Here is a 16,922-nt window from a genome sequence, read left to right as displayed (position 1 = left end):
AGGGACAGGGACAGGGACAGGGAGAGGAAGAGGGACAGGGAGAGGGACAGGAAGAGGGAGAGAAAGAGGGAGAGGGAGAGAAGGAGGGTGAGGGAGAGAAAGGGGGAGAGAGAGATAGCAAGCCAGCACTGGAGCAAGAATAGAGCTAGAGAGAAACCCCCACCAGCAGAGGCCCCATTTTGTAGGTGATTCCTTCCTTGAATAACAGTGGACTGGTAAAAGAGGAAAGGACAGTGACCTGACTACAGGTTCTGACCAGCAGCCAAAACCACTTTTTATTTAATGGTGATAGGTGTAATCTGGCTGCCAGAGAATTCTTTTGTCCTGTTCTTTCTCTCTCTCAGTTCATTTTATTTGAGAAGCTGAACCTTTCAAGTTCTGATAAATGTAAGGCCAGTTGGAATTTATTTCCTCTGAACTACAAAGTCCAGGAGCAGCGACAGGTGATACGGATGTGGAGCAGAGTCGCCAAGTGCAACTTGGAGGGAACAGTAAATGGGGAGAATGGCCAATTGCATGGGCGTCTACATTATATTTTATTTAATTCAAGTTAGGAAAATATCACTCTTTAAAATGATTTAAAAGAACAACTGTTAGTTAGAAACAAGAGAGTTTGCAATAAAATTAAAGAAGGAGGAAAGTGTGTGGAAGAGCAGGGGAAGGCTGTGAAGGAATGATCTCAGAAGCAATACCTTTCTACTCCATGGGGCCATGTGGCAACACTCAGTGGGGGAGGGCGAACGGGTGCTGTTAAACTATGAACATGAAATGCAAAAGAAGAAAAAATTAAAAATGTACACACAATATATCCTGGTTAGGCGAAATCTATGATATTAATGCATGAATATCTGGAAACACTTCCTTTCTTCTTTCTAAAGGAGTCTTTAGTTTTGAGAGGCAGCATAAATAGTTGTTAAGAGTGGACTCTGGAGCTATAGTTTCTGAGTTCAAATCCTCGGGAAGTTTGAAGTCTGAATCCTCAGGGTTTAGTTTTTGTGTGATCAGGTGCAGTTATTTAACCTCTCTGAGATCAGCTTCCAAATCCAGAGTAACGTAAGAAAATAATACCATCTACCCTCCAGGGCTACTTTGAGGATTAAATCAGTAAATGTATATAAGACATTTAGAAGAATTCTGGCACTCAGTATGCTCTATTTGTTAGTGTTGGCCACTATTACAATTATTATTATTATCCTTACCCTGTAGCTGTGAAACATCTGTGAAACTGTCTTCATAAATCCTAACTTTTCCATCTTTTAGATCTCAATGCCATTTGCTAATTTGGGAAAGACTGAGTTATTTTCTTTCCTTATAATAATTCTATTTTCTCGTGGACTATGTGGAAGAAAATTTCCCATGTATAATTTCCTCCTCTAGTCTGTTCAAAATGTAACCCCCTCTGTACTACGTTGGGAGACCAGAGTGCTCTCGTGGGTGTGTCTCCTCTACAGCCCCAAGGACCCCCATACTTTAATGCTACACGGTCACTGTCAGGAGATTCTTGAAATTTATAATTTTCAAGTAAGAGACGCTATATTTTCATTTTGTACTGGGTCTGTAAATTCAGCAGCAAGTCTTTGTACAAATAATCTGGCAACGAAGGGTGTGATGGAACACACCTGTATTTCCAGCATTGGTGAGGCTGAAAACAGGAGGATTACTGAGTCTGAGTTGCATAGCAAGACCCTGTACCAAATACATAAAATAATAATAATAATAATAATAATAACCTGGCAACCAGTTGTTCGCTTTGTAACATCCAATGAAAAAGATATTGAAACTTTTTTTAGGAGGTCGGGTTACTGGGAAATGAACCCAGGGCCTCATGCATGGTAGGCAAATGTTATACCATTGTGCTACAACTCCAGTCCTTTCAATTTTGTTTTTATTTTGAATTTATTTATTTATTTATTTATTTTGTGTGTGTGTGTGTGTGTGTGTGTGTAGAATTGGGGATTGAACTCAGGCCCTTGCACTTGCCAGGGAACTGCTTATTCCACTGAGCCATCTCCCCGGCCCCTTTGTTTTTATTTTGAGACAGGTACTCATTAAGTTATTCAGGCTGGCCTCAAATTTGGCATCCTCCTGCCTCAGTCTCTTCTAGTAGCTGAGATTACAGGCAGCATCACATCCAACAATTGGTTGCTTTTTTTTTTGGCGGAACCAGGGATTGAACTCAGGCCCTTGTGCTTGCCAGGGAAGTGCTTATTCCACTGAGCCAACTACCCAGCCCCCCCCCACAACCCTTTGGAATGCTAAACATATCAGCTTTGGATTTAGTTAGGCCTCTATTATAGTCCTTGACCAAGCTATAGCTTGGTTTTAATGTGACATAGATATATCCCCAGATATGTCTATTAGTTGTAACTTCCTAGGTGTTGGCAGTAATACTTTTCCTTTGAGTCTTTCATCCAACAAAGTGCCTCCCTAATGGCAACAACTAACCAAAATGTGTGTGAAATTGAATGATACCCAGCACTGTGTGTTTTAACAATGATGAGAAATCCCTATAAAGTAAGAGGTATGTCCAAGGTCTCAGAAAGAAGCAGATACCACAAAATCTAAGAGAATTATTCTCTTAGTGAAAATGGGTAACAACAAAGAGTGGAAGCCACACGACACCTTGGGTTCCCTCAGAGGCTCAGAATGGATGGCTGCTGAGCCTACTTGTTCTTTTTTTTTTTTTTTTTTTTGTTCCAGTATTAGTGATCGACTCAGGGCCTTTGGACTAAGCTAGGTTATTAGCAGCAACACTACCACCCCCCTTTAAGATTTGAGACATGGTCTCACTAAGTTGCATAGGTTGGGATTGAACTTAGGATCCTCCTGTGCAGTCTCCCAGAGTGTTGGAATGACAGGTGTGTGCCACCATACTCAGCTGTCTAGTTATTCTTCAGCCCATGAAGACATGCATTTGGAGGGAGTGGCACTCAAGGGCTAAGCCTCTAGATGTTACCTATGAGGTTACACATTAATTTTGAAGCAGAACAGATTTTATCACCTCCTACCCAGTTCACTCTGATCCAGATATTATTAAGCCTAACAATTCCGTGGAGTCTATGGCACCAAGAGCAGCTGTGTTCACAGATATGGTAGATGTGGCCTGAGTTCAGAAACTAACTTGGCCCTCTCCTAAGAATCAACTACAGATAGTGATGTGAAGGTCTCAAAAAAAGACACCGTGGTATGCAGAGAGAACACCAGTATGCAAAAGAGAGGGGCAAAGTAAAGCCTTCATGTAAAAAGATACCTGCCTCAAAGAGACCAAAAGCTTTGTGGCTCATGAAAGGAGTCTCAAAGAATTACATAGCAGGAATCTGCAGGTCAGAAAACATATAAATGATATGAATATCAATATGTCAATTTTGACAGTTTATCATAAATCGCTGAAGTAAGCTCTTCTGTTGAGTATTTGGTTCCAGGAGTGAGGGATGACAAGTGATTTTTTTTTTCTGTTCAAAAAACTATACTCCCAATTAAACAAACAAGAAGAAATATTTTGCAATGACTGAGGAGAGAGTTGGTACAGATGGAGTTTGGGTCACTGATTGAGTCAAGGCCTCCTTGAGTTATACTCTACAGAAGATTAAGCATCAGCTGATCAGCCTAGCTACTTATTTTGAACTGTTTAAATAATTTTTATTAAAGCAAAAATTTTATAATGCAAATTATGTTTCCCTGCCCAGTTACCAATTCTGTTACTTAGAACAGAACTGACATCCTGAGCTATTCCACAGTAAAGAATTAAAAAATTAAAGAAAGGAATGCTTTAAATTTTTGTACTTTGCTGAAAATTATTTTCCCAGAGTCTATAAAACATTAATTTGTTTTTATATTTTACTATTTTTTTGTATTTTTTTTGTTTTTTAAATCAAGTAATCTAGGACTAGACTTGGCATTTGCTTGGTACATAAGGCTCAAAGTTTCCTTTCCTTTCTTTAATTTATTTTATATTTTGCAATTTTTTTTCATAATTATTTAAAGCTTTTCAGGGGCCGGGGGGATGGCTCAGTGGAATAAGCACTTCCCTGGCAAGTGCGAGGGCCTGAGTTCAATCCCCGGTTCCACAAAAATAAATAAATAAATAAATAAATAAATAAATAAATCTTTTTGATGTTCAGATATTTTTCTTCAGTGAAGCACAAGTTTCTTTTCTTGTCCCTGATCAATTTTACATAGTTGGAATTCCAGTGGCACTATTCACTGCTTTCTGGGCAAGTGCGAGGGCCTGAGTTCAATCCCCGGTTCCACAAAAATAAATAAATAAATAAATAAATAAATCTTTTTGATGTTCAGATATTTTTCTTCAGTGAAGCACAAGTTTCTTTTCTTGTCCCTGATCAATTTTACATAGTTGGAATTCCAGTGGCACTATTCACTGCTTTCTGGGCAGCGTCTTTAACTTGGTGGGCTTGTAGTACAGCTAGGGCTTTGATAGTAGCTCCAATTTCTAGCTTGTGAGGGCTGAAACTTGGGTGTGGCAGGGTGATGCTCTTTGCTTCCTCCACCTAAAGGCAATCATTCAAGTTCCTGTAGATGGTCTGCAGATTTAAAGTGTTTATGCTGATTATATTAAAATGAGCATGGTTTTATTTTTGCCATGCATTAGTACTTGCTTTGGTGTAGTGTTTGAAAGTGTCCTCTTTCCTGGTCTTTGGTTAAAGAAAGTAAAATTGTTCTGATTATTTCTGCTTCGGTTTTTGTATGATAAATGCAGTATCAGTTCACAGAAAGTTTTTCTGAGTTATCTAAGAAATAAGACTGCATGCCACTCATTACAATGGGTGCTGATGGTTGACGTTCAGAAAAGCTGAATGTTGATCAAACTTGTATGACTTAAGTTATTCTTTAATAGCTCTATTTAAGTGGATCCTACTTATTCAGAGAAAGACTGATCATTTCTTGTTACTAACTGTATTTCTACAACTTCAATGGTGCTCCATAAATATCTGCTCGACTGGTAGCACCACCCATGTACCTAGTATAAGCAAACAAAAATCTTTCCTAAAGAAAGGATTTCTACCCACATGCAGTTTTCCAGTACAACTTCCAGTAAAAAGTCTAAGACAATAAAGCATAGGAAGAGATAAGACCGCATGAACAAGTAGCACCCAGAACAATAGCTACTAAAAGCAGATCTACAGGGGCTCCTGATTTTGGAATTATCACTCACGTGCTGCAGGAGTGGCAATGAACATTGGTTTCTCCAGAATAAATGTGTGAGTAGAGTTCATTTATTTATTCATGAGCATTTCTTAGATTAGGGTGACAGCCCTGATGGAAACTGTCAGATTCAAAATAGTAATTTCTCCCCCACAGGTATGTGTGTGTTCACCATACAATTCTTTCAACTTTTCTACACAGTTGAGATGTTCATAATAAAATATCAAAAAATGGGGCTAGTGTGATAGCTCAGCGGTCTAAGTGTCTGCTTGGCAAGTGCAAGGATCCAGGTTCAATCCCCTGTACCACATGCTGTGCTAGCGCCAGAATCCCAGGCATGCCTTGCCGGCCACCGAAACCAGGCATCGTGGTGTGTGCCCAGAATCCCAGCACTGGGGAGGCTGAGACAGGAGGATCACTATGAGTCTGAACTACATAGCAAGACCCTGTACCAAATAAATTAAAAAACAAAATTTTTAATGTTGAAAAATGAAAAAGGAGAATACTTTCTCCCTCCTTTGCCAGGCTCCCATTCTGGTTCTCTATTACTGATTTGGAGGGGTCTCAGACTTCAAAATTTTAGAATTAGCCACAGCAGTCATGGCTATCTTGTACCTGACAGAAGATGCTTGTTTGATGCCTTCACTCCATTTCTGCCTGTGCAGGCCCCATCAGGCCCTGAAGTCATTTGCATAGCTACTCCTGAGTTTGCTTCAACAAAAACCAGAGTTATACAAGGCCCGTGTTCAGAATAAGAAATAACAAACACTGTACTCAAAGGTAGTCAAATAAATTTCTTGGATGAATGCTGAGAGAATATTGTCAAAATCCAGTCTTCTGGTGTGTATGTGAGAAAAGTTCATTTCTCCACTTTTGTGGATATGAATATTTCTTCAAAGATTTTAAGATTTTTCCCAATCTGTCTTTACCATCAGAAGAAAAAAAATAATTCCTTCACTCTATATTTCACTTTCTTTTAGGTTTCATTTCATATGCTGATAGGGGTTTACTTTGCTTTCAAACCTTCCAAAAGACATCTGTTAAAGTGTTGTGGGTATTCCAGCAGGAAATGTTTTGAAAAATTGGCTTTGGTTTGTGATCTAACTGATACCACATGGCATTAATAGCAGTCAACTTTCAGAGCTGATTTATTACTATCATGCCGTCTTAAGCATGAGAAATATTTAGTGGAGACTGGGTGTTGTCGTACATTTGAATGCAAGAATAAAACCTCTGAGCAAAGATGTCTGTTGAAAGCCACACTAGTTTCTAGTGAGCTGATATGAGCTTCTGTTGTTACTTTACTATAGGGCTCATTCGTCTTTGGATCAAGTCCCTGCATTTGTGTGTGTAGTATGACCCATCTGTAAGAAGGAAGATTCCCCATCTGCCTCAGATTCTTCTGCTCAGCAGTGTGTGTGGGGTTGTTTTGTACATAAACGTGAACTGCTTTGATCTTTCTCAATGTATTAAAGAAGTCTGGCAACTCCTGCTTCACATGTCACTCTTGTTGCGACAACCATATAGTACCTTTATTCCCAGAAGACTGTCTCGAAGTCTCCTTTAGGCTGGTACTGTGCTCCTAATTCTAAAAACATTTAATAATATCATTTTAAATTCATCTTGTGCTTCTTTCTTCCCTTTTTTTATCACCAACATTCACAAGGCAAGCAAGTATAGCAAAACACAATGAGAAGCTAGGTAGAAGTTTAGAGAACATACTGCATTCTTGCAGTCCTAAGCCTTTTTCCCTTTCCAAGTTGGTCCTCTGTCACTACTCTTTTTTCCAAAGTTAAGGCATTCAGCTACTCCAAAGGGCCTAAAGATAGCACCCCTGACTAGCATTGCTACCCCTAATATCAAGTCCTCAAACCCTTCACGGTACATTTCCATGAAGTAAGCAAGAAACCCACAAAAGTACATATATTAAGATACTGAGAATTCCTCATGGAAAGCCCAGGGACTCAGTCTCTGAAGCAGATTTCTTGACAGTGGTTGTGCACTAGAGAAGAAGAATTTTGGGAACCAATATCTACTGAATTCTTTTATTATTTCATGCATTGCCATCTATTTTAAACACCCAAAAGCATAAATACTGGGTCTTGGAAATATCTCCTTATCGTCGATAAGTCTGCTTTCACAAATCGTACTTTTATTCCTTTTCCCTGCCAAGTGTACTAATATAGCAACCAGCACTTCCTTGATTCTCCTCAACAACACGTTGAAAAAAAAATATTGGGCAAACAAGACACCTGCGTGCATATGTGTGCCAATAAGCATATACAAAGGTGCACAATACTATTATTTATTTGGAAATTTGAATTGAAGTTATAATGATACACTCCTGTATACTAGAGCAGCTAAGCTAGAAAAAATAAAACCTAATATTGGCAAAGATGTAGAACAGTTGGAACCTGCATGAATTGCTGAGAGGAGTATAAAATGATATAGCCCCTTTGGAGACTGTAGATATCTAATAAACATGCATCTAATGTTTAATTCCCTCTTATGTACATAGAAGAAAAATGAATATATTCACAAAAAGCCTTGCATAAAATATTTATAGCAGATTTCTTCGTGAAATGCAAACAAAACTTAACTAGCATGAATTAAGGTATCTGCTAACAGCAAAATGAGAAACAGATTGTAGAATACTGCATTTACAGTATGGACTGGAATACTACATAGTAATAAAAAAGAACATACTATCAATGCATATAACATTGATCTCAAAAAAGTCTGTGGGCCAAAAGGAGCCAGGGGACAAAGAGCACATGCTTGTTCATTTTTGAATTCCATTCTGTTGGTCAATATTTTGGGTGTGAAAATCACTCCTAGTGACAAAGCCTGAATGACAATGTCAGTGGTACAATTTTCACTCAAAGAAAGGCCTCCGGAAAGAAAATTTATAATTACAAAACATATCTCTCTTCTATTGCTCTCAATTGGAATGGAACAAAAATTCTTAGGGTAACAGAATGCACAAAAATTTACATATTTAAAAGTTCTAGAGGTTTTTTTTCTAATTTTTTCTCTTCATTTTATTTGTTAGACAGAGTCTCACTATGCAGTTCGGGCTGGCCTTGTGCTCACTTTTGTAGTCCCCAGGCAGATCTCAAACTTGTATCAATCCTCCTGTCTCACCTCCTCCCCTCACTGAGTGCTGGGATTATAGGTCTGCATGTGAGGCTTGGGATCAAATTTGGGTTTTGTTTTTTTTTTTGTGCTTGCCAGGTAGGTGCTTATGCCTCTGAGCTATCTCCCCAGCCCCTCTTTTTAATTTTTTGATCAATCTTGCATGCTTATATCTGGTAATCTGAACAACTAATTTTCTTTCCCCCTTAAATAGTTGTTTATTGTCAGTGGGCTGGAAGGCGTGCTGGAGTTAATGTACACAGACACCACCACACAAGAGTGTTTTGTTTAAACATTTATTTTTTGCATTTAGTATGGGGGATACAGGGTCTACAAGGTCTCACTACACGGATTGGACTCGTAGTGATTCTCCTGTTTTCAGGCTCCCCAGCACTGGGATTACAGGCAGTGCCCCACTAGGCCCAGTCTCAATGGCCATCTCAGTGCACCCTGTGGGCGGGGCCAGCACAGCACACTGAGGATTGAACCACGGCTGCTGTACTCTGCCTAAGCAGGCACTTTTGTCCACTGAGCTATTAGGTCAGCCCTAATCATGTGCTATTAATTAAGCATTTTAACCATGCAAAGTATAACAAAAGTATATTTGGAGGCATTTGCAGAAAGTAGGTCACACATGAATAGGAAAGAGGATTAGACAGAAAACACTTTGTGCTGACTAGTCAGCTCAGTCCTTTACCCTCTTGCTCTTTATTGTCAAGAAAAACAAACCAGGGTCCACTGTTGTCATAATCACAGTGAGGCTGATGTCAGTGAGTTTGTTACTCATCCTGTGTGCTAGCTTTGCTAGTGAGTAGAGCCACTGCCAAGGGCCACTCAGATGCATCAATCCTCAAAAGTTGCTAGTACCAAATAAAAGACATGAGTGAGGCAAAGGCAGGCCAGGTTTTGAAGTGCAGGAAAGCAAGGGTGTTTGAACAGCTACCAACAGCAAAAACATCCTCACCCAAATCTGATGAGCTGAGCCAGTGTTGTGAGTCAACCCAGAAGAGCCCAGGGGCAGGAAGATGTTGTCCATTCAATTCCACTCCCACTGAAGCTTTGCATTGGTAACTCTTGCCAGATGTGGCAAAATTTCAGTAGGGTTAGATTGACTGCTTGACCTCACCATAGTCAAACTTTTTAAAAGTAAAAACAGGTAAGACTTTCTCATACACAAGGCATGTGCACTTTTCCTTTCCCTTTACTTTGACTATAACTCTATTTTATACAGACTCACGTAACCACTACCACAATCCGGATAAAGAACTTTTCTCTTACCATCAAAACTTCCCCATGCTATACTTGCATAGTCACAAATGCCAACCCACTGCTAACCCTGACAGCCAGTAATCTGCTCTCCGTCACCCTCATTTTGTCTTTTTGTTTTATACGAATGGAATCATACAGTATTTAACCTTTTGAGATTGGCTTCTTTCACCGAGAATAATGTCTTTGAGATCTATCCAAGTTGTGTACATCAATAATTCATTCTTTTTTATTGTGAGTAGTATTCTATTGTCTGCCTGTATTTTGAACTATGAAAAAAGTCTTGGGTATATAAGAGAATGTCAACCTAAGAATATTCTGTAATGCTGTATACAGGCAAGTAATTTTATTGACTGTTCTACAGCCAGGATAACACTTAAAAGAGAAAGAAACAATTTCAAAACTCAATTCTGCAGCAAGGAATTTTCTTTATTTCTCATGATATTTTAATATGAAACAGACTTGTTGGCTAATGCTTTCATTAGCTATTGTGCTGGTTTTGAAGCTATTGTCTGTCAGCTCCAAACATATTCTTCTGCACTTCTCTGGGGATGCTGAAACTTTCCAAATGTTTCTTCCTTGTTAGCCGCTCCCTATTAAGTTTTGACAGCAGAGGTATAAGAGGAAGATTGGAAGGCTGGAAGTGAAGGAAGGGGCTTCCTTTAATCTCATGATTAAGGAAGCTGTGAGCATCATCCCAGCAATGGCCCTTTGCCCCATCTATGGCAGTTGTTTTCACTTGTCCTCTGTTTTGCCATGTCCACTGTAAGCCTTGTCATATGTGTTAGAGATGCCAGCCAGAGGCAGCCACCCAGTGCCCCTTTATCAAAGGTCTACTATGTCTGCGTGATTTATCTTCTGAGCTCCTGATGCATTAATACCACTGTTAGGAGCAGACTAGCAGCATTCTCTATTTGGATGTCTTGTCCCCATCACTCTGAGGCTTCTGAGCTTTGGAATGCCTGAGTCACAACCACCAGCCAGCTATGGCAGCCTTCATAAGTCTGGGTTCTAGCCTCAATGGCTGCTCTAGTATCTCCCACCCCTTCCTTCTGGTCTCCCAGCTCTAAGAGTGCTGGCCGCTTGCTGCCACTACTATCTCCATATCATCTCAGTTTCCCATTTGCCTTGTCAATCTTAGAATACTCTCTATGTCAGGACTGGGGAGGTAGCTCAGTGGCATAAGCATCTGCCTGGCAAGCTCGAGGTCCTGAGTTTGATCCCCAGTACCAAAATAAATAAATGAATGAATAAATAAATAATGACTATGTCAAATTCTCTCCATTAAAATAACAGCTCAGTTTGTTTTCCTGACTGACTCCTGGCTGATACAACATATAGTGCAAGGCTTTTGCCTTCTGGCTTACTGTGTTCAAACCATCTAAAATCCTTGTTTTTTCTGTTTCCTGAGTCTCATCAGAAAAACAGCATCCCTTGTGATGGGCTGTGGGCTGTTAACATGGTAATGATTTCTGCAGCTTGCATTCTGTTGGGGAGAAGAGCTAACATAGTCTCAAAAACAAACTGCTTCTGGTGTCCCATGAACAGTGGTACAGAGAAAAAAGAAAGTGCTGTGGTCAATATCTGTATTATATCATATACCAGCTGCTGTGCTGATTTCCTCCAAGAAAACTGAGACATCAAAACAGGAGCCACAACTAGTAAAATGGAATAGGTATTACCATTACTCCTGCAATCCCTTTGAGACTAACATCAACCTCTTCTCTCCTACATCAAAAACAGACCTCTAAAACCTGAGGAAATTGATACTTAACCACTCTATTTTCATAATAGCACAGGTTCTTCTCTGATCATTGTTATTTATGTGATCAAAACACTTCAATAATTTGGTAGGTTTGTTCAAAAATTCAACAGTTTTAATCTGACACTCCAAATCCTTCAAAATCTGTCCAGTTGATGCATTACACCCAGAAAAGACTCTCCACCCCATTTTCTCAATGCACTAGCCAAAGCAAAGCATTGGAGCTCAGCTTGCCTTTCTAGCTTTCCTCAGTCTGCAATTCTTTTCCTATCAGTATTCACAGAAACATTCCACTCTCTCTTCTAAGGCTTTCTTAATGGCTACCTTTCTTATGAATTTTAATTTTAATTTTAATCCTACCACCCACCACATACACCACAAACCATACATCATATACCATATTCAAGTTAAGTATTAACTCTTTGTGTTAATATAATTGTATTGACTGACAAAAATTATGTCCTATTTATTGTAGTATTCCTCTGTTACTCATGAATAGTACACATTGAGCTATTTCTTTTTGAAATGAAAGGCTGTAATAGAAGACAGGATGTACAAGGAGGAGATATTGTCTTACAAATGAAAGATATTTTCTGGAGAAACAAGTGTAGTTTGGATTGACTGAAGTCTAGTGTCTAGGCAAAGGATTTGCACAAAATCCATATGGAAATAATCATTAAGACCTGATTTTTCTAGGGTTGTAGAAAATCTAGAGAGTCAAACTAAGGATTCATATTTATTTCTTTAGTCAGAACAAAGAAGTAGAAGGTTTAGGATTAGGGAAGAATTTGTCTGTCAGAGATCCTCATATCACAGAATTATTCTTGTTTAAAGAAACAAGATATATGAGATAAAGAAAAATAGCTAAGATGAAGCTAGAGACTTAATTTTGATGGACAGAATCAGTTTTAGACAGAAGTTCATAAAATAGGTTACAAGACTATAAAGGTATTTACAGAAAAGTTGAAAAGATAGTAGCAAGCTCCTGTACATTTGTCCTACCATTAATATCTTACACTTCCATAGTATATTTATTGAAGCCAGCTAACATTGATAAATGCTATCAATCTAAACCTTCTTTGAAATTTGCTAGTTTTCTTTTATTATTTTAGGGACGGGTCTACAGGGTGTTCAGGATCTCACTGCTAGATCAGACTCATAGTGATTCTCCTGTTTACAGCCTCCCAAGAGCTGAGATTAATTACAGGCACGCACCACCACGCCCAGTCTCAGTTGCCTTCTCAGAGTGCCTTGGAGGCGGGGCCGGTATGGCAGGCCTGGGCAATCGAGAACCTCCAGACCCTGTGCCTGTTTGTAGGTGCTTTATCAGCTGAGCTATTTGGCTGGCCCTGAGTTTTGCTAGTTTTCCCACTGGCCTCCTTGTCCTCATCTAGAGTTCAATCCAGGATCACACACTGCATTAAGTTCTCAAGTCTCTTGTGTCCTTCAATTTCTGATCTCAGTCTTTATCTTCTGTGACCTGAACAGTTTTTAAGAGTATTATCGATTATTTCATGGAACATCCTTCAATTTGGGCTTCTTGAATATTTTCCCCTGATTCAGTTGAGGACCTTTATGTGAGTCGCATAGAAGTGTTTTCTTAGGGCACCATATCAGGAGGTTACATACAGAAGTGTCCTATTACTGTGGAGGTTAATTTTGACCATTTGGCTAAGATGGTGTCTATCAGATTTCTGTAGCCAAAATTACTACTATTATCTTGAACATCCGTTGATGATTACTGTTTGCAAAAATTATTACTGTAGTATTTGGCTGATGATAGTCTGTTTCCCTTGATGACTTCTACATTTATTAATTAGAATTCTTCTGTAAGGGAGAGTTTCCTCTTCCCCATTTATTTATCTACCCAATTTATTTATTCATATAAGTGTGACTCATATATATTCATCTTATTCTATATGTTACAATCTGTTACCATTTTTATTCATGTTATTGCTCGAAGTGTAACAGATGTGGGCATTGGAAGCTCCTTCAAGTTGGTTTCGGTGCCCTTTAGTCATAATATTAATTTTGAGAATGTTCTTATTTTCTAACACCACAAGAGAGTCTAGGTTTGTATTATATTTTCCCTGGCCCAGCCCTGGAATAAATCTTTTCTCTAAGGAACCTTATTATTAAAGAATGGTATTTAGAAACAAGGCCTAGACAGTACATGTGCTGCAACAGCACCTTTGCTTGCTCCTAAGGCCCTCTCATATGACAAAGCTAGGCAATATACTCCATATACTTATATGTGTACACACATATATTTACTTTATGTATAATCCACCTATATCTATATGTGTACATATGAATAAGTATATGGATTTATACTGACACTTTAGATTCTAATCCAGTGCCATAAGATTCATTCTAGAACTCTTCTTTTCCTATTTATGCCTTTTTTCCCAAGAGGGAGACAATTGCTTTATTATTTATTTGTTCCGTCTTATTATATACACATAATACTGTCAAAATTGTGAAATCATTCCTTTATAATCAATAAAAGTACTAATTAGAGTTATTTTTTCTGGTATTGGGAATTAAACCCAGCACTTTTATACTGGGCTCCATTCCCAGCACGCCCACCTTGTTATTTTTTATTTTAGAGGCAAAGTCTCACTAAATTGCTTAGGTTAGGCTGAAATTTGTAATCTTCTACCTACTGAGGTGAGGAGGACACGAGAAGAGGGGAAGAGATATATCTATGCATGTATGCAGGATGGCTTGATAATTGTACTGTGGATTTCTGCTGGTCTATGGAAAGGAGCAGTTAATGCTTAAGTTTTTCTTTTCTCTTCTTAATTTCTTATAGCTTTTTTTCTAATTTTGAATGCAAATATCTTGTACTCAAAAGAACTACTTTGAAGATAACAAATACTGTCCAATTTGTATTATTTTGTTTAGTAAAATTCTGACTATATATGCTGATACCTGTGAACTAAGCAACTGCACTGAAGATAGCAATGTATAATACTAAGGTCATGCTTGGAATGCCTGTCATTCTGGTTTTCTAAATACGTACTGCTTGTCATGTCATACCAATTACTGCCATACTGTCTCTCCAGTAAATGTTTGTTTAAAAAAGGGTAATAAATGAAAACAAGAGAGAAGAAAAAAAAAGTTATAGGACTGTCCTGTTATAATGCAGTATATGGTTAGATTACTAAATTTCTGTGTAAAAATATATAATTGTTTATTCCTATTTTTCTAATTTTTTTAATTTTTAAATTTTTTTCCTTCATATTCCGTAGGGACTTAAAGTTTAATATATCAATCCTTGATGGTAAATACCTGTTCCATGTTATGTCTAAGATATTTGATATTCAGACAGATAGTGAGGTTAAGCTCAACTGCCTATAGTGTAGGGTAATAATAATAAGCTGCTCTTCTGGAGGGTTAACAATTTAAGTTAGTAGACCAAAAAATAGAGAAAAACATCCTTAATTCAATGAATAGAAACAGGATAGATATACAGCTACTTTTTCTTAATTCAATGAATAGAAAGTTTTGTTCTAATAGTGGTATGACAGGATATCATGTCTGCATCTTGTACTATGAATAGCCACTACAAAGACAGCAATACGCAGTGCATTAATTACTGAAACTGTCTTACTAATCAGTTTGAAACTGCCTCACTGCTATTTGTTTCTCAATAAAATTATTAAAAAATAAATAAAATTCTGCATCATTTCAAATTTTTTATTATTATCATTATTTTGTATTCTCTTTAAAAAAAAGTGTTGGGATTACAGATCTTCACCACCACATGTGCAACAATTTTTTATATAGTTCTATGGCTTTATCCTATTGCTTTTGGCAGAATCGCTCCCTGGTTGGGATGGGGTCTTAGGCTTCCAACTTCTTTAGCAATGAGGAGCTCAAGGTCACTAAGGAGACTGGCTCTTCTACAGTCAGATTTCCTGCCTCTACTGTTGGTTCATCAGTCTGGACAAAAAGAGACCAGAACTCTGAGCTTGGAAGATTTCTAGGGGATTTCAGAATTTGCCATCAATCCCCTGGGAGACCAGATAATAAGTGCCTTCTTTCCAGATGGTGAGGATCAGGTGAACCTTCATGGATTCATAAGAATCTTGACTCATTTCTGATTCATTGACAGTGATGCAAAGAACAAAAATGGAATGGATCAGAACCACCCAACAGCCAGATCAACAAATTTATACTTCCGAATGATCTAGATAAAGATGGTATTATTTCTCATAGTGAGCTGTTAGAGGTGTTATGCAGGATGGTCAGGGTGAGTATCACAGAGGAGAAATTGGGCATCATCACAGAAAAAACCATCCAGGAAGTAGATCAGGCTGGGGATGGCGCCATATTTTTTTAAAGAATTTGTTAAGGTTGTGGAGAAGGTGAACATAGAACAGAAAATGGGCATCTGGTTTCTTGACTAAAGAAGACATTGAGATCAAATTGTCCCCTGCTCTCTAGTATCTAAGAACTGAAACATGAGAATTCCCTGTTCACAAGCACCATCTCTACCCACTTGTGCCCTTTCTTCTCAAAATACTACTGGTGCTACATGATGACCCCAGGTATGCTTTCTCAGCACAAACTTGTCTTTTATATAAGCAGTGTTACTGAATGGCACTCCTAGCCTCTACTCAGTCTATCTCCATTCATTGATTCTCCATTTCCAAATACCATCTCCCTTGTTCTACTGCTGAATGCCACACATCCATTGGCTCTTTCAGTTGGTGTAGGGTGTAACCATGCTGCCTATCCACAAACCAGGTTGCAACATCTCCCTCAACCCCTTCCATGTGTCCTTTACTCTTTACTCTCTTCTGCTGGCCCTACCTTGCCTTGCTCTTTCAGTCTCCCTGATTTTTATTAGCCCTCAAAAACCCTATTCAATTCTATGTGGCACCCCAAGATATGCCTCGTAAACATTTCTAACTTGGTAAGAAAGTTCTGTGGTCTGATAGCTTTTATTTGCTTTCACTCATAAATGGGCCTCTGGGATGTTTTCTCCCTGGGACATTTTCAGAAGCTAATACTTCTCTCAGAAGAATGTAACCATCTCTTGGTCCCCTTCACTATGTTCTATCATCATAGGACAATTTGATGGAAATCTTCTTGGAAGGTGAGAGGTGTCCAGACAAATGTTGGAGGTGGTTTATCTTAGGCCTCTGAACTTCCACATACAGAGGAACATGGCAAGCCTTGTTACTGCACTGTTGATTCTTCAGAAAGAAGTCTTGTGTTTGCAGGTTTGTTGAGAACAACGTCACTACTACGATGACTATGACAGTACATTTGGCAACTATCTCATAGTTTATTTTTTAACCAAGAAGTGTGAACACTCTATAAAGTCTCCTGCATTTAACCCTTTGTGGCACTGTTTCTGCATCAATGTCATATCCACTAGAATGTTTTTCTTTTTTTTAATATTTATTTATCTATTTTTTTTGTGTGTGACCAGCTCAGCCCACCAGGGGGCGGGGCTGGCTGGCATGTGGTGCTGGGGGATTGAACTGTGGTCCCTGTGTTTTGCTTAGCTTAGCTTGTTCTAAGTAGGTGCTTTAGACCACTGAGCCATCTAACCAGCCCTTAGAATGTTTTTCACTTCACA

General features: G+C 38.6%; 1 protein-coding gene and 1 pseudogene across 2 annotated transcripts in view; one reads left to right on the top strand and one right to left on the bottom strand.

Moving 5' to 3' along the window:
• Nhs (NHS actin remodeling regulator) overlaps window positions 1–16,922 on the bottom strand; it is a 369,326-nt gene that overhangs the window by 29,512 nt on the left and 322,892 nt on the right. For both annotated transcript variants that reach the window (XR_002821880.1, XM_023719542.1), the window contains exon 4: window positions 693–755. Coding sequence is in view for 1 of the 2 variants with exons in the window: in XM_023719542.1 (XP_023575310.1) it covers window positions 693–755 (63 nt within the window). In the remaining variant the exon portion in view is untranslated. The remainder of the gene's footprint in view (window positions 1–692; window positions 756–16,922) is intronic.
• On the top strand, window positions 15,168–15,741 carry LOC105742724 (annotated as a pseudogene).

This window comes from Octodon degus, unplaced genomic scaffold (assembly GCF_000260255.1).
Source record: "Octodon degus isolate 3935 unplaced genomic scaffold, OctDeg1.0 scaffold00069, whole genome shotgun sequence".
Lineage (NCBI taxonomy): Eukaryota > Metazoa > Chordata > Mammalia > Rodentia > Octodontidae > Octodon > Octodon degus.
This window is presented reverse-complemented; position numbering and strand designations above follow the sequence as displayed.